This window comes from Tyto alba, unplaced genomic scaffold, assembly GCF_018691265.1.
Source record: "Tyto alba isolate M040663 unplaced genomic scaffold, T.alba_DEE_v4.0 Super-Scaffold_32, whole genome shotgun sequence".
NCBI lineage: Eukaryota > Metazoa > Chordata > Aves > Strigiformes > Tytonidae > Tyto > Tyto alba.
Window position 1 is genome coordinate 5,714,571 of NW_024881307.1, and position 27,802 is coordinate 5,742,372.

The following is a 27,802-nucleotide window of genomic DNA, read 5'->3' on the forward strand; positions in this document are numbered from 1 at the left end:
AATAATTTCTTCCAGTGTTCATACCCTTGTAATACAGATAAGGGATTTGAATTTTAAATATTATTTTTATTATTATAGCTCTTTTAATGCCTGTAATTGCTTTCTGTAAAAATGAAACCTCCTCCATTGCCTTACACATTTGTTTGCCTGCTTTGCAGGATGATGATTATGCAAGTGGAAAAAGAGAAGGGGCAGAAAAGAAAATCTATTTGCACTTCTTGTCCCTAAGTTTCATGAGGTCTGTGCAGAAGCCAAGGCACCACCAGGCCCGAAGACCCAGTAAAACATGGCGTTTATCTCCCTGGATCCATGTGCTAGTTGTAAATGCACCACACAAAGGCAAATTTGTGAGTGCATTACTCTTACCATGCTCTCTGACCCTGCTGCTCTTGCACCATTTTTCTTAAGAGAAAGGGGACTATTCACCTTCTGGCAGAGCTTTGCTGGGGGGTCTTTCCCCCCCCTCCACCCCCAACGGACTTGCCCACTTAAAGGCAGGCAGGAAGGAAGGAAAGGCCAGTGAAAGGCTGGAGTTGCAAGAGGAAAGAGCATCACTGCTGGAGCCTGTAGGACAAAGGAAAGGGAAAAGCAAGACAAGGTGATCTGCAAGCTGGCCCAGTAAGGGGGTCACGGAGAAGGTGATATTTCACAGTCCATGCAGGACTGCTTTATTGGACAAGCCCAGAGCTAGATCTTTGCAGTTGTTTCCAAGCAGCTATTACAGATTCCTAGGAGGTTCAGGCTGGAATGAATTATGAGCTACAGAGAATTTCTGCCTAGACATTTACTCACAGTTTTTAAAAGGCACCAATAATCACAATGTGGTGTGCGAGCAGTTGAGCCCTATGTAAACATCAGCAGATTACTAAGAGGGGGATCAGTTCATCTGTGGAACATGGCATGTGAGGAATTTTATCCACAAGAAAAGCTTACAGCTTCCTAAACCTCTCTTGTCTATACATAAAAGGGTCTGCCGGTACTATTGTCCTGGGGAGAGCAATCCCAGCAAAGCCTCTCTAACAATGAATTTCTTCTCCCAGTTCCCCAAACTGAACACAACTCTACCAGCAAAGTCATAGACGAAACAGATCGTAAATAAGCCACATCGAAAGTGTTTCATGCAAAAGCTCTAAGAACATTTCCATTCCCATCCAAGGGTGGCTGAGAGGGGTGGTGTGGCCCCAGGTTTACCCAGCCAAGTCACCACTCATTGCCTGCCCCCACCTTCTCAGGGGTGGGACGTGGATGCCATCAGGGAACTTTGCATACTCCGGTTATTCCTCCAACTATCGTCCTTTGGGACCCCCTCCAGATCATGGAGGCAGTAACACCTTGAAAGCTGCTCTTCCCTACGCCAAATGTAATGAAAATCCATCCCCCTCCCTTTGCCTACAGAGCAGCAACTTGGCACAGCAGCGCTGCCTTCCCCAGGCACACAGGTTTTGTGCCCAGGTCCCTCCTCTCATTTCCAGAGGGTCCTGTCATTCCGTAAGAGTTGGTTTCCTTCTACTCATGCCCTGCCTGGTCAACTTTTGTCCTTTCAGGACTTTTGCTGGCATCAGAGCTGTGGTAGCTTGCTGACTGCACCCATGCACATCTGCTTTTCTCCTGTGCCAGAGCTCCCTGGAGCAGAGACCTGGCTCCTCATGGCTTTAGCTGGGGCTGTGCTCTGCCAAAGACTCTCTCTCTCTCTCTGCAGGCTCTGAAGTCATGCGAGTTAAGAGCTGATTTCTGACAGCAATAAACTTTGATTTGAGAATGGCAAGCAATATATTCTCTGCCTCAATATAATCCATTTCATGCTTTCGACTTTGCTTCCTGATGTTCACAAAACTTCTTGTGATTCACTGAGGTCAGCGTTTCTTAGTTAAAGAGGAGCTTTGCAAACCTGACCACTCTCCAGCCCTCCCCACCTGAGCATGGGTAGGAGATGGCATTTTATAGGCTAAACAATGCACTGGGGAAGAAATGGATTTTGTTTTGTGCTTCTGTGTTCTGTCCACAGCTGGGCCCTGGGGAAAGGGAAAACAGGAGGCAAAAGATGGGGGAAAGAGGGGGCAAACACTGCTTGATTTTCATCCTTCCAGTCCAGTTGCAGCTATAAATGTCAGTGTGAAATAGGCTTAGAAAAAGACCCAGAGCATTTTGGGAGTAGAGACAGACACTTCTTTTAACAAAACACTACTTAAACAAGGCCAAACTCTCACTAGACGACAGGAAGCCCAGGTGGGCTGGTGTCTGAGATAAAAGCATGAGCTGCCACCACCATACCTGGCATTAACCGTGGGATCTGCCTGCATTAGCAGACAGGCTCATACTGCCACTGGAAAGGATGTTAAACACGGGGGCTGAGCTGGGCTCCTGAAGAGGAACAACAATTAAGCAGTCTTAAGAAGCAAATTGCAGGGACTGCCAGTCCGGAGGAGGCGGCCGCCTCCTCGCTGCAGATGCTGACAAGGCTCATCTCGGCGCTAATGGTGATGAATGGGGCCTGACGTCAGCCCGGGTGGAGAGGATCCCGCCAAAGCCGCCTGCGGCAGGGGGTACTGGGCAGGAGACCGGCCCCGCTCCGATTCACAACCTCCCGTCAAGCCACTGAAACACAGCCGGGAAGTGCAAGGGGCGTAAGGCTTTGGGCTGTCTCCGTGTCAAACACAGGGAAGACGAGCCTGAAGGACAGCTCTGGGGCCACAAGGCTTCCAAGCAGCAGGAGCCCCTGATTTGAACAGCACCCTGGATGCCACGTACGCTGGGTGCACATGAGAGCGTTGTTCTCGCCAGCGCCGCCCCACAGAGCACCGAGAGCGTAGCCAAGGTCAGGGAAAGCTATTTCTTACACCACCCCCCCCTTAGAGGGCCTTCTAGAAAGCTGAAACCAGCGTTCAACCTTCAGGACCCACCTGACCGCCACTGCAGACCCATCGACAGCAGCGCTGCTGCTGCAGACGCTTGCCCCACTGGAAACCTGTCCAGACACGGTACCGGGCACCCGGCTGGAGGTGACCCCGCTTTGCACAGGGCTGGGACCGGGTGATCTCCAGAGGTCCTCCTCTATTCCGTGTAACTCTGCGAAACAAGCAGCAGCCACTGCATGGCAGCTTTGGGTGCGACCTGCTCACTTGGGCAGCGGCTCCCGCACCGCCATGGCAATGGCAGAGCAGTCTCCCTGCATCTGCAGGTCTGTCCCACAGCACGACGGGTACGGCTCAGCTGCCGGATCAATGTACTGATTGCCTCTGCTCCAGGTGCCCATCTGATCTGACAGGAGCTATTCTGGGTTGTGCAGCTCCTCCTGATGGAGTGAGTGGCAGCCAGGTTGTGCGCTTGGATGCATATTCTTGCATTTAAAAGCAGGGCCAGATGAGGGTCACTCAAAACCATTTTGGGGGGATTTTTTAAGGACATGCATGGATTCTGCCATATGAAAAGTGACAGCCTGAAAACCCTAGAGGCTGCAGCCTTCCATTTAAGCCACAGTCAGGGATGTGATGACCAGCAATCAGTGCAGACATCAGCCTCAAGACTGCCTTCACCCATCTTTCTTCACCTAGAATATCTTCAGGGGTGGGAGGAAAAAAATCTGTGTCAGGTGTTCACCGTGCCCAAGGCAAAAGCCAGATAAGGTGAAGCACCAGAAACGGAGACCCAAAGCCCACAGGGAACAGCAGCAAGATCTACCCAGCTCACACCACACCCACCATCTTGTGTGTGATTTTGGCAAAATCAGCAGTGTGATGCAAACCTCTCTGCCCATACCCTTGCTGTGTTTGCTCAACAACCCACGCCTCCTCACTTCCCCACTCCCCCTCACTCCCCACCCTCTCGAGCCCCCCCCATGTCACACTTGCCAGTGCGATAGCGTGCAAACAGACTCCCCCTCTCTCCCTTCACCCACACACAGCTTTTCTTGCTGAACACCAACACCCATCGCTGAGCGGAGAGCAGGACTATGCCAATTTTGAAATGTCTTCTCCCTCCTTTCCCCTTCCTGCCATTCCTGATCTTTGGAGCAGTTGAAGGGAGAGAGCCTCTGATTGTAAAGCACCACCCAGTCACCAGCAAGGAAGCTGGAAAAGCCATGACCCCAAAGATTTAAGGTCATTTCAGTTCTTAGTGTTGCTGCTCCTGAGGCCAGACCCTTACACGAGACGGAGAGCTTCATCTCCTTCACTTTAAAAAGAGCTTTGATCACCACTGATCACAGCCAGATTCAAACCACCGACACAGATGCCAAAGGTCTAGCATTATTCCACAACATCTCACTCCCCAAATGATCCTGCGCAGAAGGGGAGAGCAAGAGCTTGCTGTCCCGAGCACCCCCTCCTTACTCCATGCACCTTAAGGCATCTTCTACAGCAGCACCAGCCTCACCCAAATACGCGTGCCCTGGAAACACTCGTGGATCTGCTGTGTTACCACCACCAAACATGACAAGTTATTTAAACCATGCCAAAGGAAGCGTAGGAAGCTGATACAGGTTGCCCAAAACACAGCTAGTCTGCACAAAGCGTGCTCCTGCCAGGACTGCTTTGTCCTTCCCGTCCCCCTGCACCCTGCCTCAGGTGTGTGGGATGGGTCTTCTGCAGAGGGAACCATCACCTACCACTGGTACCCAGCCAGATCCCAGCTGCATCAGAGGGAGGTTTCTGGGAAGTCTTTTAGCAAAACTGCAGCATCGGATTCCTGCCAACAAAGCTTCCTGGCAAAACCAAACCACACCATCTCCTGTTAGCTCAGCCCTGTTCTCTGGGGGCATTCCCAAGACGGGTAAATTCAGAAACTGTTGCTGAGGGATGTCTCAGACACAAGCCCATCTCCTCAGGGAGGAGCAAGGGAGCTGAGCGCCAACAGCTTGCCGTGAGCTGATGTACAGACACTGAGCACAGCCACCACGGAACGACGCTACCAAGACAGAAAATGCAGGCGTGGAAGAACAAGGAGAAGGCTGTCACATTGCCGTGAAAATACATTCGTTGGCTTGTATCACACTAGCGAATTCCTTTCAGCTCAAGGATGAGCTGGAGAGAGAAAGGGAAGACCAGACAATCATCAGGGGCTCTGAGCCAGAGACTATACTGCAGTGGGAAGAAGCAAGACGTAATTCTTCCATCCCTATTGTCCCCTAAGGCTCTGACACCAAAAAATAGGAGACAGGAAGATTTGCTGTTCCCCCTTGTTTGCTTGTTACAGATAGCACACGTGTTCGGCATCAGCCAAACTGCTGGAGACTGCAGTGATCGGAGCCAGAGCTGGCCAGGCTAACAGGGGAAAACTGTCCTGGCCAGAGTGCAGGTTTGCTACCCTGCTCACTCAAGGAATAAGCAGGGTGTTCAGCCTCCCTGCCCCGTACGCACAGAGGGACCAATTAGCTTGGTGCTTTCTCAGTTTCTGACATCTTTCACTAAAGAACAGGCTTGAGTACTTCCAAGTGATTTCTCCCAAGCCAAACCTCTATCGGCTGCTCACAAAGCGTACAGGTTTCCTGATCTGGTGACAAGTGAGACTGCTGACCTAGACCCAGGAGTCTCTATAGCTCTTCCACTAATCCCCCAAGCCATCCTGGTCCCCCTCTTCCTTAGCTCTTGATTAGCTTTGTGAGCAGGTCGATAAGATATGTACTGGTGAATTTGGGTCAACAAATTTATGTTTATATGGCATCCTTCTCAATCATATCATAGTGCACAATTACCTGTAATAGAATTTTCAGCACTTCGGAATAAATCAATAGCTGGTTAATTTAGAAGCAATAAAATGAAACACTTTTCCCATATAGCCTATAGTTGCTCTGAGAAGATTCAATGCCACAGGCAGATTACAGTGGGAAAAAAAAGTACTGAAAAGTATTGCATGGAGCTGGGTAATTTTCTGACCTTCTGGTTCTGCTCACTAAGTGCATGTGAGTCAAACCTTGCTTGTGACAGCTGATCGGGGTCAAGGAGGAATCGCTTTCCTACAATAATACAGCACTGCACAAGGACAGGTGCAGAGCTTTTATTCTGAGTAGGATTTGGAAAGTTTTGAACCCTGTGACAGGTTTGTGTCCCAACTGATGCCCTCTCTGTGCTAAAGGCTGTACAGAGGAAAGGGATAAATCTACTCAAAGAGGAATGTCTGCACCCGACATAGGATCTGCTGGCTCTTCTGCTTCGAGTGGTCCTGAAGTGGGACAGAGGATGAACAAGGAGCTGGAACCAAGGAGAAACCCCCCTGGGGACTGACTATCAAGGAAGAGAGGAACCCCTTGGGTGGTGAAATGAGATCAGAAAGCAACGTCCCAAGCAGCCTGGAATAAACACAACAGCATGCACACAGGCAGCAGCTCTGCCCTGGCTGACCTGATCCAAAGTGCCAGTCCTTGGGACTGATCAAAAACTTGCTGAAACCATTATAACGACTCTAAAGGGCCCAGGAAGAACAAAGCAGAGAAAGCTTTTTCTCTTCTCCAAGTTTTGATGCAGCCTCACACAGGTTTGGCCAGCTCTGCCCTGCTGAAGCAGAAGTAAAAATCCTCCTAAATAAGGCTCGAGCTGCAGAAGAAACAAATGGTTTCTATGTGAAGATGAAGTTAAAACACTTATCACTAAAGAAAAACAACCCTCCAGAAGCTCCCATTTAATGGAGAGGCACTGCCAAGGTTAGTAGGCCAAAAATTTGATGGATGTTCCCTTCCTTTGTTTGCATAGATCACATACTGCTCTCTGCGCCTTCCTTCTTGTCTCCCAAAAGTAGAGTTGCAGAACTGTAATTGTGTGTGTATATATATATATATATATATCTACACACAGAGAGAGATATGTATAAAAACTATGCCAATAGCCCAGAGCATTTGCAAACAACCATACAGAAGGCTCTTTATAAGAAGCAGACGGAGGTGGGATTTCAGCCGACTTCGAGATTTATCACTCTGCTGGTGAAGGGTGATCCAGGAGCCAGGGCACTAGTTCAGGAGGGATCTCCAGTCCGTATTGTGCCCCGTCCCTGACCCTCAGCAAGTCTTTTAGACCTAGAGTTGTCCCACCTGACTTGAAAGACTCAATTGAAGCTCCTAAGGTAGGAGAAGCATCAGCCAGGGCCCCTTTGCCATCCGGGGAAGCAGCAGCCAGGTGCTGGTGAGCATCTTCTAGAGATGCTCTCGTCTCCCACAGCGGGAGCCCCAGACCCCTGCCTGGAGCCCCAGGGGATGGATTCGGGCCCTCGTCCCTCTGCTTTGCAGGAGGACACGCCACTGCTGTGAGGATAATGATGGGGTGGCTCAGGGGCTCCTCTCACACAGTGGTGTAGATTATCATAAATACACCTCACTGCAGAACTGCCACCAGCTGAGAAACTGTCACTGCGTTCTCGCAGGCGCTTTGGTAATAACAAGGCAGGGTAGAAATTGGTGAGCAAGGAACTGCTGGTTTAAATAACATCAATCTTAATGTTAGCTTTGGCTAAGCCTATTTTACTAAGGAACTCAGAGCATTTAGTGAACTGCATTTAAGCTTCTGGATCCCTGGGGAAGGACTACGTTTAGCTGCGGAGGAAAACAAAGAGCAGGGAGGGAGGTAGACAGGCTGACTGAGCACATGTGTACATGGAATTGTTGTCAAATCCAGCAAAAGCATTCAGCTTTCACTCCAGCTGCCGTGCAGGAACACCACAAAGCAGAGCTGTGAAAAGATCTCGACCCGTGCACTTCAAGCAAACAAAAAATCTTCTCCAAAAACAGTACTCAAAGTTAAGGAGTTGAAATGGATCTGACAAAACTTTTCTGGGGAGAAATGTGATTCTTACTTGCTTCCCTCCCAGTGTGTTTTTTTAAGTTTTATTCAGCTTCTACCAACCCCTGCCAGAGCCTCTGAATTTTCCTGTTTCAAGTTTTCATTAATTTTTCCACTGGGAAAAAAATATAATCCGCTCCGTATTGAGCTCTTACACAGGGACCCAAGAGTCCAGGCCTCCCTTCCACGGAAGCGAGCACCCCTGAGAGCACCCAGGGGCCCCTGACTCGTGCTCCGACTACGTCACACGCTGTCATATCAACACAACAAATATATTTGCCACTGGGAGAACACATTAAATGGAGATCCTCTGGCCAAAGTCTCACAGAGGGAATAAAAGCCCCATCCATCCTTATCATCCTGGAGCACTTAATAAAGCATCAGGGCTTTTCATTGCCAAGTCCCACTAGAGCACAGGTAAAAAGAGCAGCAAACTCACTTACCCGAGCAATCAGCTCCCCGACCATCCCAGTCCACGTGCCATTTGCCTCAGGGACTCCATACACACCATCCCCAACAAGGTGGATCTTATAGTTGAAACGCAGGATCTCTGCCAGCTCCTTCAGCATATCCACACAGAAACCCTCGTAGCGGTCGTTGCCTTCCAGCTCCTGATGGTTCCACTTCAGCATTAAGTAGGGGTTTTCCTGCATTGAAACTGGGCAGCTGTCATTCCCATCTTAGCCGAGGTGTCCCACCAGCACGGCACTGAGCGCGGGGACAGAGGGCAGTGGGCTCCCTGGCAGTGCCGGGTTGGCAGAGGCTCATATGAGGGGCACCCAGGCCAACCCCCCATCCTGATATATCCCTCTTGACCAGGGTATGAGTGATATGGAAAGCTGGTCTGATGGCTGGGCAACCCAGGTGGTGTAAAGCTAGCAGAGCTGTTTCTACACTGGTATTCACTAGGCTGTGCTGCGTCAGGGATGTGCTGGAGGTGCAGCAGATTTATCCCAGTTTAGAAAATGAAGCAGAGCTAAGCAATCATGTTTTGGGGGCTGTTCCCAACTGGCATGTGCCAGAGCAGCCCAGTGACTGCTCCGAGTTATGGCATGACATACAGATCCCAGCCTCTCTTGGCATATAGCCACTTCTCCTGTTTGTCCTCCTTTTCAACAAACTTTGTGGGACATGAGGAAATAGTGCTCAGAGCTCTTCAGGACTTTAAGTGTCTTTAAGGAAGGAGTAGAGGCACTGGAAAAAAATCATGGGAGAGGCAGCACCTGGAAGGGGAATTTGTTAAATAAGGACAGCGGTGCCTGTAGACATGAAATCTTGGTTCATAAAAGTTGCACCCATCTTGACCAATTTTAGTAATTTTATGGGTAGAAGGGACAACTGTCCCTTCCAACTTACCAGCTGTACGCAAAACAAGAACATCATTCAGAGATGAATGTAAAATGGCAACTTATCCCCATCCCAGCCCTCTCCCCAGCTGCTTCTGAACTCATCAAATATCATTTCCATATGAAACATCAACTTGAGTTTAATTACACTGTCATGAATTGTCCTCAGTGCTGTAATTAGAGATTTGATCGTCTGTTCTTTATGAAATCAGTGTGCAATGCTGCATGCTGGGGGCCGAGGGGGGTGGGAAGAGGGAATATTTTTCTAGCTGATTGACACCCCTAAGCGCTGGGCTGGTGAAGAGCTAATGGGAACTGTAGGTGACCCCCTCCCTTACCAGGATGGTGGTGACAATGAGTGTGGTGTTGAACAGACTGTCTGTTATGTTGGAGGAGAAGATCCTGTTGTCCATGCTGAGTCCTTCAGAAACGTGCCAGTGGCCGATCTGGAGAGATAAACAGCACAATAAGGGAATTTACAGGGCAAATTACTGTACGCACCTGCCATATGGCTCCGGTGACTGACAGCCATCAAGCTGGCCCTGGAAGAGGTGTTTATGAATGCTCCATTACCTTTACAATGCACCCCCACAATGGGCTGGCAGAGAGATTAACCCACTGGTGCACAGCCCCGGCACACCCCCAGGCTGCACAACACCCCAAACCCATCCCTGCTCGTGGCGGGCGCTGCCTTCCCTCGCATCCTCCCTGCAGCCGCGACAAAGCCCTGCACTAGAAGGAAGCCATGCAGTGGGCAGCTGCCCGAGGCTTGCGATGGCCAAGCAGCCCTTCTGCCTTGTCCCCAGATGCCACCAAGATGGGTCCGTCTTATCCAGCATTCCCACGCACCCGACATCTGCAAGCTTGTGCGACTGGGAGCCTCTGCTGTCCCTCACAATAAGGCATGGCAGCTAGGTCACGGTCGCAGGACTACGTGGTCATCGCTCTCAACCTGGTGCATTTTGGCTGACCTCTTCACCTCCTCAGTTCTCTGAAGGTCAACTTCTACAGGGGACAGGGCACAGAGGTGCTACATGGGAGGCTGCTGGAAAGGCAATGCTATAGCCAGGGTTTGGCACGGCGGCGCTGTCCTGTAGTGAGACCCAACCACCAACACACACTGCAGGGTCAAAGCTACACCCAGGTTTGATGATGCTGAGCTCTTCACACTGGTGACGTGTGTTACAGACACAGCTTGGAAGAGCTTCGGGAAGTGCTGAAGACTCATGATTTCACAGTGAAAGCCCAGAAATGGGGGAGGCGGGGTTTCTGCCTCCAACTCCTGTTCTGCCTCATGCTGTGTCTGCAACTTTGAACAAAGGTTTCACCTGCCTGAAAGCAAGCAAAACCTTCTGCTGTCCTCCTGTAAGTGTCACTGTCATTAGTCAAAGGCTTGTATAGGCACTGTGAGCTCCTTGAGGAAAACTCTACAGGGAGTATGACAGCACCTCAGCTTCCATTGTAATCCCGAAGCAGCAGTGCTGTCGTAGGGCAGATGCCTTCCAGCCCCAACCAGTAGCTCCACCTTGGCAGCAGGTGGTGAAACGAAGCCACGTTCTCGGTGGTGCTGCACCATGACTCATCTCCTCTATCTGCTACAATGGATGCCAAATACTATGATTAAGTATCTCCAAACCCTTTGATTCAGGCTCATCACACCCAACAGCTCCACAGACAGCCTAATTCACCCATCCAAGCATCAGTGTCACTGCAGCAAACCTAATTCCCACCACTTGTGGCGAGGAGGACAGTCCCCCAGTGCTTGGGAGGACATCGTGACTCAGCTGTGACGCAACGCAACCAGCCGCTGCCTTCAGCCAGGGGGAGGAATATTCAACAAAACCTAATTTTAACTTCAAGAGCCTAATCTCCCTCCCTCAGAGCTCTGGGCAGGGAGATCAGCACCTCCAGCAGCTCTTTCAGAGCATGCAAATTATGCTCTCGCTCTCTTATGCTCCCTAAAAGAGCCTCTGTTTTTTCTCATGGATAGATCGACAGCTGAGGGAGGCCAGCTCCCTCTGAGACCACTTCTCTCTCCTTTTTCTTCTGCAAAGCCTCTCTGCCCCTGTCAGGTTCCAGGCCTCTGCATGATGGATTTCTGGTCACAGCCTAAGTCCTCTGACACCACTGAAGCAAGCTGCTGCGACCCTAAGAGGTAGCAGGTCACCCCAGTGTGTAAGGGTGTCTTCACAGCTCCTCCGTAGTCACGGTGCCAGAGCAAATCCGTTCCCGATTCCCTCGCGCTGACATGAGCCATCTTGGGCGCTGCCAGTCTGAGGCAGGTTATCCTTTCGCTGTGCCATGGTTGTCAGGGTGGTAGGAACAAATTGATTTCACTTCCGTCAAAGAGTAATCTGATTATGTTCAGAGAGGTGGGTGGAAGGCGACACAGAGCTATGGGCCAGGCGGTTGCACCGCCATGGAAATGAATGGGAAGCACGCTGATTTACACCTCCTCAGGATTGACTCCATGCACTCAGTCACTTTTCTTGGCAGTGCTTTGCCGCTGGCATGACTGATGGCTCGAGGACTTCAGAACCACTTCCCAGCTCGTGCATCCAAGCCAAATGCAATCCGAAACTGCAGCCATGCTGCTACGCAGTCAGCAGACTGAATCGCTCTGGATGTTGAGGAAAGGGCCAAGTCCTTTCTTCTCCTGGCAGTTGGTATAAATCTGGCCCAAGCGACTGAGAAGCCATTACAAAAGTGGCTGTCCACGAGGAGCCCCAAATCCAGTCCCCTCACGTCTAGGCACAAGGAGCAGGGGGAAGTGCAAACAAGACAGCTTACACTCGATGGGTCTGCAGAAGGAAAGCGGGCAGGGAAAGCAAAGGATGGTCCCATGCACATCTGCTCTCCTCCCTGGCTGGAGTCAAGGTACTGGGATGCAGCAGCACAGGCAGAGCCCGCTGAGTTCCTGGGAGGGGCCTGTTTCCTCTGCAGATAACACAACAGAAATTATTCCTCTGAGCTGTCAGCCCAGCCCCTTCGCCAACATTAATAATGCTCTGCTGAAAGCACCTCTCATGGCAAGGACCTCTGGATCTGTTGGAAGCATTAACTCTCGGAGGCTCCCCACCAACAGGAGAGGCTCTGGGGGGTTATTAGCCTGACCTGGCAGATGGGGAGATGGAGGCACAGTGATGGAGTCTCGGAGCAGGTTGGGAGCAGATCTTGGGCATCCTGTTCTCCTGACTGCTTGTTCTGGCTTAACTACTATCGTGCTCGTAGTGACACAGCGACCCTGTAGTGCAGGACCCATCTCTGGGAACAAGAGTCCCAAACTGGGAGATTTACCATGTACTTCATGGACAGGGAGTCCTTGAAGCGCAGCTGTAACTGGCCTGCGCAGGGTCTGCATTGGTGCGATGGGATGGATTTATCCTGGCTGTATTCCCCATCTCTGCACAAGGTGCTTGCCTCTTGCTGTGATTGCTAAACAACAGACCCTCTGCAGCAATTGCCTCTCTGAGTAAGTGATCAGTCATAAACATTGACTAATTTTTTTTCTCCCAGATTTCACAAGCAGAGATTAGTGACAGATTAACTTTAATTTTAACAGCCCTCACTGTTCTCAAATTTGTCCCTCCCCTGCTGGCACACTGAGACTAATTGACTGCCTCCTCCTCTGACAGCGCAGTGGGTTTGACCTTGCTTTTAACACAGCACCAAAGCCAAACCCCTCCCATGTGCTGGGGTCCTTCCACCCCATCCTGGCAGGTTTCAGCTCACCACTGTCCCCCTCACAGTATGATAAAGTCACTAATTGACTCCTCACGCTGTTTGCTCTCTTTCTGAAGTGTAATGTGTCAGAAGATGTCTGGGATCGTCAGATCTCTCCCTCTCTTGCAAGATGGATGTCAAGGTGATTTTAATCATCTCTATGTATAAAAAGCCTCTGAAAAACAGGAAACATATTCATCTGCAGAATGTGTTAGAAAACAATCAAATGCTCTACATGGACATGGATAAGACGATCCTGTTGTTAAGGCTCTGGACTAGGACTTAAGAGTTTCTAGGACTCAGGATTTTTTAGTAACGGATATGATTGGTCTGTATAAATACACCAGGTGGAGGAGGTCTATAGCAAAGAGGTAGAACAGCTTTTGAAGCTAAAATGATAGCGTTGGCACGAAAATAAATAGATATAAACCAGCCAGAAATAAACAGGCTGAAAATTAGAAGAGGGTTTCTAATGATCAGCAGAGCCGAAGTGATGGCATACCTTTCCCAGAAGAGCAGTGAAGGCAACACAACCACCTGGTTGCAGATTGGAGCTCGATACCTTTTGCAAGGGTGGGTTATACAACCTGGTGACCGGTGACAGCCGGTGGCCTGGATGGAGAAAGTTCCCTCCATGTCCTCAGGCTGCGTGGTCCCACTGCAGACCCCCGCGGCATCACCTCTGCCCTTCCCGGTGCCTCCCCGTGCTCAGCCCTCTGCCTCTGCCCAAGGAGAGCCAGACCCGCCCTGCCCGTCCTGCCGGCAACGCCTGAGAGTGTCTCGAGGCGGGAGGTCTGTCTGCCCGTACGTCTGTGCTACAGGCAGGGAGCAAACGTACAGTTTCAGAACCAGCCCAAAGAGCCTCCAGCCTGGAATAAGCAAGGAAGTGCTGTTGCTCGTGACACTGCTCCATCCCCACAGGCAGGCAAGGTCCCTCAAATTAGCTGCTCTGCAGAAGGCGTTATTTGGATCAGTGACACTTAAAGATTTCTTGTTGCCGTAGAAAATCCCCAGCGGCTAACGTGATGCAAGTGGGGCATTCCCAGCTCGCTCCCTCAGTCCTTCAGCTCCTCCGTTCAGACACAGATGTCTGGCCTTTCAAGCTCCTTGTGGCGCAAGATGACAAAATACCGCTCAAACTAATGATTTTAATGAAGTCTTCTGTCCAGTGCCCCGCAGGCCTGAATGGCAGCTGGTGGCAGGGAGAGATGACACAGCAAGACCTCTCCATAAGCTTCAGAGGCACCACGGATACTTACCACCCCCACTCCCCAGCTAAAAATTAAGGTTAAGTCAGCTCTGAATGCAGGTGCCTTAAAACAGGCAGGGGACCACCACTGCAAACGGAGGCACCTTCTGGGTTCTGATTAGCAAACACTGTCCTACAGCTTGTATTCACCACCTCCCCTTCCCCCGTGTCCCCAGGAAAAGGAAGGAGTGCAAAATGCTATCATCTCTCATCAAGCCTGCGTTTGGAGAGCCTTGTCAGCACCAATGGGAAAGACACTGTGCCAGGAGGAGATACAATTAAGTAGGTACTTGATATACAGTGACTTCACTGGCCCAAAGGGGAGGGCATTTGGAGGTGTCTGGGTGGGGGAAAAGGGAATCAAACAAATGGAGGCAAGCCCTCAGAGGACGCTGCACAGGTCTGTCACGGGGTTGGCACTCCTGAAGGACACTACTGCAAGACTGATGCCAGCAAGGCAAACAGGCAAAAGCCTCCTCCACAGAAGTTAACACGGGACACAGAGCGCGCCAACTGCTAAAACCTGCACAACCATGCGGCACACACACAACCCAGCCCTGAGGCCACGCAGCAACCCCTGCGATCCTCCCCCTCCCCAGAGGTCCCCTTCAGATGACGTGACTGACACCTGCCACAGCCCAGGCAGGACCCAATGGTGGCATGCACCGAGTTCACTGGGTCCTGGGGGGAAAAAAAGACATTCAGATCTTGGCAGGATCTGTCCCTGAACTCTTGCTGAGGGTAACAGCTAAAGAGGAACAAGTCCCCTCGAGACTGATTAGCCACTTCCAAGTTAAAAAGGTTTGATGTGGCAGGGATTGCGGAGGGTCTCAGAGCTATCAGCTGGTAACTCATCTGTAGCTCATCAACACACCAATTAAGACACCCCCGTCACTTCCATTGCTCTTAGGACACCAGCAGAGCCTTTAGCCAAATGCCAACTGATCGGCTGCACCTAGGACCAGGTGAGAGCAAGGGGTCTCAGGCAGAGCTGGGGACAGCGTGCTCATGGCAGGGCTCCAGCCCCGACAGCAGCTTCCCCTGTCTCTCCTCTGCACACTTGCCTTCCCTGGGGCCGTATAAATCACAGCCCCTCTTCATTCCCTTCTCCTGTTAAGCTGCCAAACCCCGGCTCTTGGTTTACTGCAAATCACTACACTGAAACCAGAGGGGTGTGCTGCAATGTTTTTTTAAAAGGGGCAAAGAAAGGGAAAAAATAAAAAGATGACATTTACAAACTCAGTCCTTGTCAGATCTATGGATCACCAACACATTAATGAGTCTGTGCTTTATCGCACATCCTATGAACAGAGAGCAGCTCTCATATGGCTGGGGAAAAATTCCCACTAGTTAAGCTAAATCAGGAAAAGACACGTTTGGTGCGTTACATAAATGTATTAAAAATTGGATGTCAAAAAGCCCTGCCTCTCCTTGCCCAAAAGCAACAGCAAGTAAGAAACTCTAAGTGCCTCTAATTTGTTTGCTGACTGGATCAGCTTCAAAATTCTGTGAATCCTCTATCAAAGCTGATGAGCGCGAAGTCCCAATGGCTTTGATAGATGGAAGGAGAACAAGAGGGAGAGAGAAAAAGAGAGAGGGAAAGAGAAATGGACAGAGAGGATGAACTTGATTAAAACTAAGGAGGGAATAGAAAGGTTTCAACTCAGAGTCTGAGCAAATCAGTTAATATAACCCTTGGGAACACGACTGTCTCCAGGATGTGCATGTCTGTTCCTTACCCCATCCCCTCAAAGTGGGTTTAATTAAATGATTTCTAATGATTTATTTAGTCGTTTTTATTACAAGAAGCAGGGCTGGCGATAAGAAAATAACCACCTATGGCACAGCATAGTGGCCTTTGGTTTCCCTTTGCAGTGACCAGAGGGACAGGCAGGACCCTGCCCAGATTTCACAGCTCTGTGTGGGGATGCCCTGCCCAGCCGGGCTCATCAGGACAAATTCTTGCAGCCTGTGAGTGGCCCTAACACCCCTCCGGGCATCGCTATCAGTCAGGCAAGACCCCCTGCCCTGAGAAGGGGCTGCAGAAAGGCTGCACCAGGAATATGGAGCAGTTTAATGAAGACTAACTCCTCCCTGGTGGGTCTCTGACAGGGGAGAGCTTGCAGCCACCACAGGCTCTCACACTGAGGGACTGCCCCGTCCTTCCAGCACCCTGGTACTGTGACTGGAAGTGATTTCTCACCACTGCACTCTGATCGGAAATTTTAAAAGCTTAGTCCCGGCGCAGCTTTCCTGGGTACCTCTGAAACATGAAACTGTTTATTTACTGAGCTGTTGCGACAGGTCAGAAAAGGTTTTCTCCTGTCAGACTGGGTTTGTGGACGAGAAGAGCTAATACTTTTGTCTCGGGGCACACTAGGCTGCAGTCAGAGCTCTCTGCGGAGCTCTGGGAGAAGCACTGCTCCAAGAGGACCTGTGCGTTTCATGTCAACTCCCTGCCACATTTACACACATGAAAAACATAGCTGTCATAGTGAGGTTTACAGCATTTGCTTCCTTTGCTCCAGCTGAATGCATGCTCTTATTAATGCAGATCTGTCACTTTTGCTCAGAGTATGATGGGTTTGGGAAATGATTAAAAGGGCATTGGTGCTATGAGAGATCTTACTGTGGGGAAAATGCCATCCTGATCCCCTGCTCACTCAGCTAAAGGTAGCATCAAAGCTGAGCTGTCACTTGACAGGTAAGAACTGGCAGGCAACATCCTTGTGCCAAGGCTAAAATTCACTGCTGCTAGACCAGGAGATATTTCCTAATGCCAAAATGATCTGTTGGTGTGGGGCAAGACACAACGGCTTTTGTTCCCTGCCAGTGTCTAGGAGAAGTGGCAGTCTCTGAGAAAAGGGCAGGTGTGGAGGTGTCAGCAGGAAAACAAGACAGATAAAAACGCTTTTTCTGGGACTTCCTTTTTGTTCCTGAATGAGGCTTGGATTTAGCAGTAAAACCCCAATTCCTTGGGCTCGTGTCATGTAATCTCACCAGTTTGATATCTGTGGCCCCAGACGGTTATCCTTAACCTTAGCTGAAGCCAGAAAATATCCCTTGCACAGTAAGATGGTAACAAACTGAAAAAGGACAAACGCTGTGAGGAATCTATACGCACCGAGACAAAAAGCAAATGAGTGTCTGAGCTAAACAAACCCATTACAGATGAATACGCGCCATAAACCGAGAGGTAAATTATCTTGCACTTTCTCCTGCACACCACACTGGGGAGAGGCAGTGAGGAGCTCCTGACACAGGATTGCCCCCTTTGCTTTCCCTCCCAGAAGCAGTTGTTTGAAGAGATTCATAGCACCATTTTCTGCCTATTTCAGGGGAAATTCTTCCATTTTTCCCATCCAAATAATTTTGAGTACATGTGTCTCTACAAGTCTCAGAATAGAAGTGTCTTGAGCATGAGCTTGTAACTGGCACGCACTTTATGCCCCAAATTATCTCCTGCACAGGAGGGTTACTGTGACAGGACATTGGCTCCAACATCACCACCTCAGGGGCCTGACACATTAAGACAAATCTAAATTATCTCGAGACATGTTCCTGATGAAGTGAAATACAGTGTGTTTGCCAACCCCAGCCCAGCAAAAGCCACCACGACATCCACGCCGTGCTGCTGAACATCTCACCTTGCAAAGCGGGGTGTCTGCAACCCCCTTTGGCCCCCGTAGCAGCCGCCCCCGCCAAGCCCTCACCAGGCTACACACAGACTGTCCCTGGGCACCGTCCCCGGGGCAGCGCGGCTGTTCTCACCTGCCGGAAGCCACTGCGCGTGTGTTGCAGGATTTTCAGGGCATAGTTGGATCGCTGGCCTTTGCTGTTGAATTCGATGTGGCCGGTGAGACCTTCCAATTCTACCTGTCCAAGAGAGAATGAGTTACAGCGCCCATCGAGGCAGTTCACCCCACTGCCTACAGCAGAGCCGGGGGTGACAGCCACTCACTCCACGCACCAGCCATCCGCCCTCCCAGCAGGTACAGCAACGCAATCTTCGTGTCTCAATCTTAATTGCTTTTGGAATCTGGCTGAGGTAACAAAGACACGTGGATGGGAGCAGGAGAATCAGCAGCGTGAAGTGCAGGGCTCCCTGAATTTCTCTGCTCCAGCTGCTTTGGAACAGCCACTTCCCTCCATCCCAAGGCTAACACCACATTGTTCTGTGCCAGGCACGAGCTCTTCACTGTGTCACACCAAATCTCTAGAGGGGGATTCCTCCACAAACCATTATGTGCTGTTTCAACAGCGTTGAGCCGGTGTTTAACACAAGAGCATGCTGCAAGGGAGCCAGGATGAGCGTCTCGCCTCGCTGTGCAGATTAACCACTGCTCACTTGCTGCTGGAGCACCTCTACAGTAACAAGGGCAAGCTACTGGGCCTCCTAGTAGCAGAGCCAAGGGAAGCTGAAAGATTTTGTTGTTTCTGACTAACGGTGAGATTTGAAGCAGGGTTCACATGCATGGACCAAAGTGGTATAAGGTTCAGGTTCAGCTGAGCCTTCCTTTGGGGGAAAAAAAGTGTCATGACATTTCAGTTGCACCCCAGGCTCAGAAAACACGCTCCTTCTGCATGGTAAAGTCCACCTCTGAGGAATCACATTGACAAACTCCAACTATTTCACAAGGCTGAAATTTCAGGGTCTGTTCTCATACCAGACCTAGGCCTGATCAGTTCCAGCAACCACACTTTGGGGTTAACGGAGCCCAAACCCCTTCATAGGGAAACTCGCATCTTGCCACTGAGCTCTAAGCAATTGTACCGCATGACCTTATATCAACTCAAGTTGACCCAAAACAGAGCTCAAATCATTTAGAAACATTCATACTTAAAAAAAAAAAAGCACTGAATTCCATTTTTTCTGCAGCAAAGCCTGAAAAATGGAGTTTCATGTCGTTCCAAGGCCAGTGATAAACCAGCCCTCAGATCTCCTCTCTTTTCACTCCCATTGCTACCTTCAAACAGACTGACACTCTGTGCTTGAGAACTGTGCCAGCACCAGCATGTACATACACGTCTTTTGCTTCCGGCTGTGACGAGCACTAACTCCTACCACTCCAGCAAACTTCAGTCCCTTCTCACCATTCTCAGGTAGTTCATCAGGCTGGTGCCGTGCTGCCAGATCTGGGCAGACCCACAGGACAGGGGCTTCACACCAATCTCCTGGCTCCGGTTTAGCTCCTGCACGGCAGTGACCACAGCATACACAGCATCGAAGAGCAGGGCAGAAGAGAGCTGTGGGGAAAAGGAAGAAAAACATCCAGAAGGGAAGACAAAAATTTGAGTCTCCTGCTGCACCCTCAGGACCTTGCAGCAAGCAGGAGCGCTCTATCCACAACCTCAGCGGGGGTCAGAAAGGAGCAAAATCCTTGGCCACCTCTGTGCAGACAAAGCACTGCTTGCCTACCATTCTGCTCCAGCAACAGCCTGCACCCCGTCTGCACCCATCCAAGGACAGGGAGACAAAAGCAACGGTACCCTGAACTGCTGTGACTGTGTAGGCATCACAGGCACAAGTGTAATCCCACTGCCAGCCTCCAGTCCCACGCCCAGTCTGTTATATTTTTCCTTCTCGCTTGCTTCCTTACTCTTTATGTCTCTGCCTGCTTGTTCCTCCGGGTTTCTTCCATCGTTAGCATCTTTCTACCTCTATTTGTCCCTGTCCCTTCCTGTTCTTTTCTATCTCAGATTTCTCAAGTAAGTAACCCTTTCTAATCAAGGTGTGGTTGTTTGGTGCTTTGGTGAACTCTAATCAGTCTGTTGGCCAGAGGGAACGCTCATGAGGGCATCAGGTTTGTGAAGTTCTTAAAATAGGCAGCTGCGCAAAATAAAGATCCTGTGCCTGCACCCACAGAAATAAAGATGACTCTGCTGCTTCAGTCTTCATTAGGCACCAGAAAGTCCTCCTCTGACCACTGCCTTGAAAGGCAGATCCACAAGAAATGAGATTTTGCTAGATCTGCTTCTCAAGCCAACGAGTCTTGGCTTTCAGACCCTGTAGAGACCATCTAGTCCCCTTCTACAGCCTCCAGTTTCCTGCTGGCTGTCACCTGCTCTGTAATGGCATTGCTGAAGCAATGTCCAGAATCACAGAGCTCATCACCTCTCCTTCTCATCTTTGCTTTGTTTGCTTTTAATCAGATTTCTTTGTCCATAAAGCCTTTCAAACCATGTTTTTCGCTCATGCACAACCGTTTTGATGTTTTTGATCTAGTTAATAATCAGCCATTTGCTCTCTCGTGTTCACTGTTGTGACTAAGATTTCCCTTTTAATTATTGTCACCTCCTGACTCTGCTGGAATTAAGCCGTTGCAGCTCATTACTATCAAGGCTACATCCTCATTTATACATATATCCTCAAGGCTATATCCTCATATAAATCCTCATGGTTACTTCCAAGAGCATCCTCTTACCATCCCAGATCCCAGCAATGGGTTCTGTCTCTAGCCTGGGGCTCCTCTCCCCCACCTTACCTTGTTTGCGACTTACAGCACTTCAGCAGTATCTGCATCCTCTATTCCTCCCAAAGCCTGATTAGGTTTATTCACTTCTGCCAGTGGCCCTGCAGGGACAGTCTCACCCAGTTCAATCATCCCAACAAACCTTTGGCTTCAACTGTGTTACTAATTTGAACAGAGCGAGCCAGACTTAACCCTGCTTGATCTTACTCAGATCAGTGTTAAGACCTCATTGACCACAATGGCCCAGGATTAGGCAGTTAACAAGCAGCACAAAACCTTAAAATGTACAAGCCAGCACAAGTTAAATGCATGATTCCAGCATAATGCTAGCAAAACCCCAAACACCAGCTCTAATGGCACCAGTAACCTCTCACTTTTCCAACCCTGGTACAGACTCAGATGTGCTCTGTCACATCCCTTCTGCACATACCAGTTTGATCTGTTATAGACAAATCGCACCTGCAGACTCTCCAGTGAGCACTGAGCAACTTGACTGGCATCTGTCAGTCTTGAATCTGACCTGTCTCCCATGCAACAGGCAGCAGCTTTGGTCATCTATTTTGAGAGCTTTCTGCTAACAATAAGGATTGCCTGACTCCAGAGCTATGAAGTTTTAGCAGAGCTATTTTGCAGGAGGTAAACTGTAGCACCAGAGGACCTGAGCAGCCTGAGGACACACAGGGAATTGGTGGCAGAATGGGTACAGAAATTGGACACTCTGTTTGCTATCCTGCCTCAGCTATGAGATACCACAGGACCCCTTGCAACGGCAAAAAGCCTCTCTCCTACACTTCTTCACTTCTATTCATGGGTAAGTCTGCTAAGGTTTTTTTTGTTTAGTATTCACTTCTGACCTAAAGATTCGCCTCCTGGGAAGCATTTTCCAGAGAGTCTTAAAGGAGCTGATATATCCTTCCTACCTTTCTTTTTTACCTTCAATACAAGTTCTTTTCCTCACAGGACTCCAGCCTCATTCCTCTCCAGCCCGTCCTGTCCTCAGCCCCTGTTCCATGAAGCTCTTTAGCATATACTCGATTTTAACTGTGGACCAAATCCCATTCAGGTTACAGGATACCATGCACAATTAGCAATTGCTTTCCTGAATCAGGAACCATATTAATACCAGTTGGCCAAACAAAACTGTTGTGAGAGCAAGTGCAATTCCTGTGACCCCAAAGTTTCACCATCTCATATCAAACCAGAATATTGGCCCAGCATTTTTAATTGTCTGTTGTTGGGTTTTCATTTCCATTTTCCCTGAGCAGTTAATGATCTCTTATTAGCTGCTGAGCAAGACACTTGTAGATCTCAGTGAAGCATTTGACATTATTGAATGGAATATTTTACTCCTTAGCCTCGAATAATTTGTTAGGATTTCTGGCAGCCCCCTTATGATTTCAAGCGATTTACAGACTGAGGAGGGGGTTGTCATACATAGCATCAAGTCCTCTTGGTAGGGAATGGGAATCCATGCTCTAAACATACCTCTTTCCTTTTTTTAAAAAAAAATCACAGCTTTCCTCAGAAGCACCACATTTCCATTCCTGATGCTGCTTATCACTTATGCCAGACATTCCCTGCCCCACTGGGCTCAAAATCAGGCTCTTATGCCAGCCTCTCAATTCTGTGGGCCCTGAAGCATAGCACCTGGATGCATGGGAGTGTGGCAACACAGCAACATGCAAGCAAACAGACCCACACACCTCCTTTTAAATGCCTACCTTGATTCCCTCTCCAATATCACCTCAACAGCCACCAGGACTCAGATCTAGGGAGGTTGACAACCTGCACTCTATTCCCTCCTCTCGCCCCTGGTATCAAAATGCTCTAAGGCACTCCATATAAGATGTGGAGTCCGGCTCCACTGCCACCTGAAACCCCGCCAGCAGTGCTGCCACGCTCCCGTTTGCCTCTCGCCTCAACCCAATGCAGCCTTTGCTCTGCTGCCCTGCACCACCGACCTAGTGGCCATCTGCCTCTGCCACTATTCACTCGGTAACTCATATAAAATAAATCATATTCAACACAGCAAGGTAATTTGGGATGCAGGCTGCGTGGAGGAAGCAGTTCACAATTACACAGAGTTGGAGTGCAGTGGCTCTTCTGGGTTTTTTGGTCTCTCGGGCTTTCATAGGTGGGCAAGTGTCTTCTTGCGGGGTTAACTGGGGCTAACAAGGTTAACAAAAGCTCACTGCTTCCAGCTACCTCCTGCAGCCTAGAAAATTCAGATGAGGACTGGGTCATTTTAGCACATTCTCTCCATGTCCCTGCAGGCTCACGTGAGTTAGTGGTGCGGCAAGTGAAGCTGCTTGACTTTGCACTGGAACAGATGCAGAGCAGCCACAGGCTCTCTCGTGCCTTGGGGCCATAACCTTCAGCAGAGGAGTGGAGAGAGAGCTGGAAGCAGTGTCTTTTCAGCTTCCTCTAGGCAGACTCAGTAAGGGGGAACCGTCACTGCTCCCATGTATATCGCCTCAACTTTCTTCATGTCGCATATAAAATCTCTCACTCCTTTTATGTTCTCATTTTAAACCACAGTTTTGTCACTCTGTCACAAAAAGCCAATTTCCCTGTTAACAAATTGATTCTCCTCCTTGCGTGCATTGTCTGATTTGTGCAGATCCCTGTTGTTTTTGTACTGCCTCTGCAATGTAAGAGCTCCTTAACAGGCTGCACGTGAAAGACTTGGTAAGCTCAGTGGTGGTCCTCCACTTGCAAGTTCATGGGTCTCGGGGGACTTCCTTCTATCCCTAAAGCCTAATTCTTGACAATGAAAGCTGCTGATAAAAATTGCCACTTTGACAGATGCCTCGTCAGAACAAGGCTCCAGAAAAGGGAGCAGATGGTGGGCTGGGCAGACGGGCTCTCTGCTCCATTCCCCTCAGCATGCTGCTCAGCTGCCCAAGGAGAGGCTGTACGGCAGAACTAAGCAGAGGTTGCAGGGTACAACCATGACACAAATGCCACGGAACAACTCACCACCTAGAAAGGGTCAAGAAACAGATCTCCAGTCCTCTCTAAGACAGCTAATGCTATCAGATGCCCTGCACCTCGGGAGCAGGGATGGTGCCTGAGCTCTAGCCTGGCACACTACAGCTCCTTGCTGGATGCAGCATACCTTCCCCCTAACAGCACATCTGCCCCTCTAGAAAATAACAGCAGGTTAAGCATAGCTGAGTGGAAGACCCCACTTTTTTTTTTATTGATGGAAATCTTCCATATAAAGGCCACGTTTAAAGGTAAACCGATATCCAGGGAAATGTGAACAGGTTTGGCTAGTCTGGATTTTGCCATGTGTTGCTTTTTTTCTTTTCTTCCTAAAACATTATCATCTGTATCTTTGCCCCCAAACATAACACAGAGAATTAAAACCATTAAAATCCTGTGAAATAGACTTTACAATCTGGATTTTATTCAGTGACATAAACACTTAATTACAAACATCTGTTTTAGCCTAAATTCTAATTACCTAATCTAGCCATCTGTAATTTGAATGATTTTCTCTGATTTCCTTTCTTTGCAATGTGATTAATGAGAATGGCATTAGAGCAAGCAGCTCCCTCCTCCTTAGATGCTTTCTCAGCTCTAGCAAGGAAGCCTTGGCATTTTGCAGCTCACAGAAAACCTCCACCCTGTCACTTCCAGCTGTTGAGCTTCCTTTTCTCTTTTTAGTATGAGCTATCCCACATGATATCTGTTTCCCTGGACTGGAAGGGGAATTTCCTACACAAAGAGATGCTCTCTGAGAGATGAGACTTGCCAGATTTCAACAGCAGAGACAATGCATGGCAAAATGGCACTGGATTTCCCTGTAGACACAGGAGAGGAAACGCATGCCCCTGCCTGGGAATATTTCACTTCACCTCTGCTTTGCATCTTTATCAACTGGGGCAAGGCACTTTTCTCATCACCTGGTACACAGCATATTGGCGATGGAAGCCTTGCTATGAACACAGTGCAAACCCTTGCATCCTCAGAAATAAATCATCTTTTGGTTTAAGACTCTATACTACGGCTCAGAACCGAACCTGTTCTCTAGTTGCGCTGTCGATGCCCTGACTCTGATATAATGGGAAAAGTCACTTCCCTTCCAAGCCCGAATTTCCCATTTGTCCACCAAGAGTAACACCCCATCCTGAGCAGCTGACCACCACCTAGCACAGGGGGGCTACCAGCACAGCCAAGAGCAGCCACACAGCAGGTGCTTGGGAAGCCACTGCAGCCTCCAGGAAGGTCCCCCCCGGGGACAGCAGGGCTGGAGCGGTTTAGATGAGGGCAATGTAGCGTGGCTGAGCCCACTCCCTCCAGACGTGCCCTCCCTGGTCCGGGAGGAAGCCTGTTGCATGGCTGATTACACTTTATGAATTAAAGTCAGCATCCAGCTGACTTAATATTACACTGATGGGTGATTTAGGCTCAGGCTCCCAAACCAAACAGCTCCATTCAGCTCTGAACTCCTTCACTCTTCCCAAAAGAAGTGCTGCAATGGGGCGTACTCTTGCATCCTGCCACCTACAGACTGTGCTGGTTGTTCAAGACAACACCGGGTAAGAAGGAGCAACGAGATCAGTGATTGATTTCCCCATCAGATCTGCTATTCTCCTGTTTCTACTGTCTTCTGTTTGTACTATTAGAAAGAAATTAAATTTTAATGCTTCCAAACAGTCCCTGCAACTGTCACCCAAATAGGAAGCTTCCTGGTAGCAATCCTATAGAGATTGAGAAGGGCAGACAGCAAGCTCACTGCAGACACCTCCACCCAAGAGGGATGGGAAGAGGGAGAGCAGGATGGTCCCAGGCACGTACTAACCATGGCCTGAGCTCCATGGTAAGCCAAGAGCATGTGGAGACAAAGGGCAGAAAGCTCTATATTTTTGCCTGCTTCAAATCACTTTGTAGCGATAATAAGGAGGTTTTCAGCAGTACACAGCTGCCTCAGCTTGTCAAGGGGACTCTGAGTTCATTAAAAAATGCTGCAAAGGGTTCCACTGATGGCACTTTCTCTCTCTCTCCCCTCCCCCAGATCCAGCCGTGGCCCCTTGCATCCCTGATTTGGCAAATCTGCTTTGCAAACCTGCCCAGTTATGAAGCGTCCCTAGGGAAGATTTCAGTGCTGATCTGCACACTCATCAGGGAGATGTTAGAGCTTGCAACGTAACACAGCCTCATGGCATCTGCCTAAGCCCAGCCCTTTCTATGCTATTTGCATCCAGACTCCCTCTTCCACAAGCCATTTTCCTAGAGGTGAAATACACAGGAACAAATTTCACAAGGGAAACACTGAATCAGGGCTGCATCATCCCCTGCATTCACATATAAATATAACTCAAATTAAGATTAGGCTTGGATTTAAAGCTGTACATCCATTCAAGCACAGACAAGCCCTTTAAAGCTCTATACCCATGTGGCTCCCCAAAGTCCCTTTGAGTGACCACAGGCTTTCGGGATCACTTCAGTATTCTCCAGATCAGGAGGCTCCCCTGTAAGTCACAGCTTGACACCCCAAGTCCTCTCCTACCTACCTAACTCAACTAAGGTGCTCTGGCTGGTTCATCCTTTTCCTGGACCACCATCTCCCCAGGAACAACCGCCACGAAAGTCAATCCATGCTACAGCAGTTCAGCAGCAGCCTGGTGACATGCCCAAGCTCTTTAGCACAGGGGTTACCTGGATTAAATAATTAGTCAATACCAAGTACCCATACATTTAAGACTAGAGTTTCTACCTCTGCATCGTCTTCATACTTGCTGCCAGGATAAGCCTGCAGCTCTTTTCACAAGGTTTTTCTCATGGTCTATAGCAGCTTCTGGCTCAGGAAGGCCATGGGCAATTGGAGTGAATTTTACTTACTGCTGGCCCAGTAAAAGGAGCGTGATCACAGTTCTCCTGCCAGGACTGGTTGAGGCTCTGGACAAATTCTTGGAAGAAAGCATGAGACTGGTTGAAAATGGAAAATCCCAGGATGTTGACTCTGTCATCCAGCAAGCTGTCCAGGCGCTGGAGGGAAAACTCCTAAAGCAGCCCAAAACAGAAAATGGGATTAGGGAAAAAAACAGGCATCAAAAGCTTCAACACCACTCAACAGCCTTGAAGAAAAGATGGGACCATGCAGCTACAAGAACCTGCATGTGAAACCTACTACCTCCAAATTGGGGCTGAAACCCACCCACTGGCTGGGTAAGGAAGAGCCTGGGTGCTAACCATGATTTGACTCAGTGCTCTGCCTGTCTCAGGCTTTTAATTAAGTTGTCAACCAAGTTCAGCGCTTTATTGACCAAGTTTCACAAAAAGACCAAAACCCTGCCAAAGCGGGTTCTGGGAACTTATAATTTCTGAGCTGTGGTTTCTGCCAACCATGCCCGAGTGTGGTATTATTCTTTGCAGCTTATAAACCAACTCTTCTGACAGGAGGTTCCCTGTAACATAGAGGTTACAGCACTGTCAGGGAGCTGGATGATATTTTTCAGATGAAGCCAGTAACCTGCTATATCTGGCCAGAGGAGGTCAGTTCTGTTGTGGGAAGTCCAGAGCACAGAGCTCCTGAGAAGATTTATACTTCCCAAACAACACTCTCTCCAAGGCACTCCCTGAAAAGATCCCTGCTGGGTTCACCATGAAAACACTGCTGTGCCTGGGTGTTGTGATGGCTGAGAGCCCCAGACAGTGCGAGCACACGGGGAACAGTTATCCATCCAAACCCAGGGCAGGAGGGATGCCCAGGCCACCACGAGCACCAGACTGCGGAGATGCATTTCTGAAGAGAAATTAATGTCCTTTCATTGCTATTCTTAAATTCCTCTGAGAGTGCACTGAACTGGACCCCAGCCTGAGCCGCAAACATCATCTGCTGAGTGATACTGCTCTACCACCACCATATCCGGTTCAGTGACACCAAGTTTAAGCTGTTAAATTAAATCAGTTCCTCCCCACAGGGCAACCCTGCACCGCTCCTTTCTGCCATCAGGTACCAGGAGGAGATGCCACTCACGGGTCATCCTAATGCCCTGTGGAGGGTGGGAGGGTGTTTTGACTGTGGGCTTTGGAATGGGGCCCAACCTTTTGCCTTTCTGAAGAGCAAAATGGTAAGATGTATAAAAATTACTGTATTTAAAAAAAAATAAAATAAAAAAAAAAAGGGCAAAAAGGGAGACCTCTATTTTGCTAATCACATCAGTGGAAGCAGTTACATGACAAAGCCAGCTTCCTGGAGAAGAGTCCAGCCCTCCTTGTCCTATTAGCAGGAAATAA

The 27,802-nt window shown here is 49.3% G+C and overlaps 1 protein-coding gene across 6 annotated transcripts in view; it reads right to left on the reverse strand.

Moving 5' to 3' along the window:
• Positions 1–27,802, reverse strand: part of GRIK4 (glutamate ionotropic receptor kainate type subunit 4) — a 210,591-nt gene that overhangs the window by 20,638 nt on the left and 162,151 nt on the right. For 3 of the 6 annotated variants that reach the window (XR_006166055.1, XM_042800561.1, XM_032998214.2), the window contains 6 exons: positions 26,405–26,566; positions 19,176–19,328; positions 17,853–17,957; positions 9,448–9,555; positions 8,207–8,410; positions 367–564 (listed from right to left, as the gene is read on the reverse strand). Coding sequence is in view for 5 of the 6 variants with exons in the window: in XM_042800561.1 (XP_042656495.1) it covers positions 367–564; positions 8,207–8,410; positions 9,448–9,555; positions 17,853–17,957; positions 19,176–19,328; positions 26,405–26,566 (930 nt within the window). In the remaining variant the exon portion in view is untranslated. The remainder of the gene's footprint in view (positions 1–366; positions 565–8,206; positions 8,411–9,447; positions 9,556–17,852; positions 17,958–19,175; positions 19,329–26,404; positions 26,567–27,802) is intronic. The other 3 variants (XM_042800562.1, XM_042800563.1, XM_042800565.1) reach the window with 3 other exon arrangements.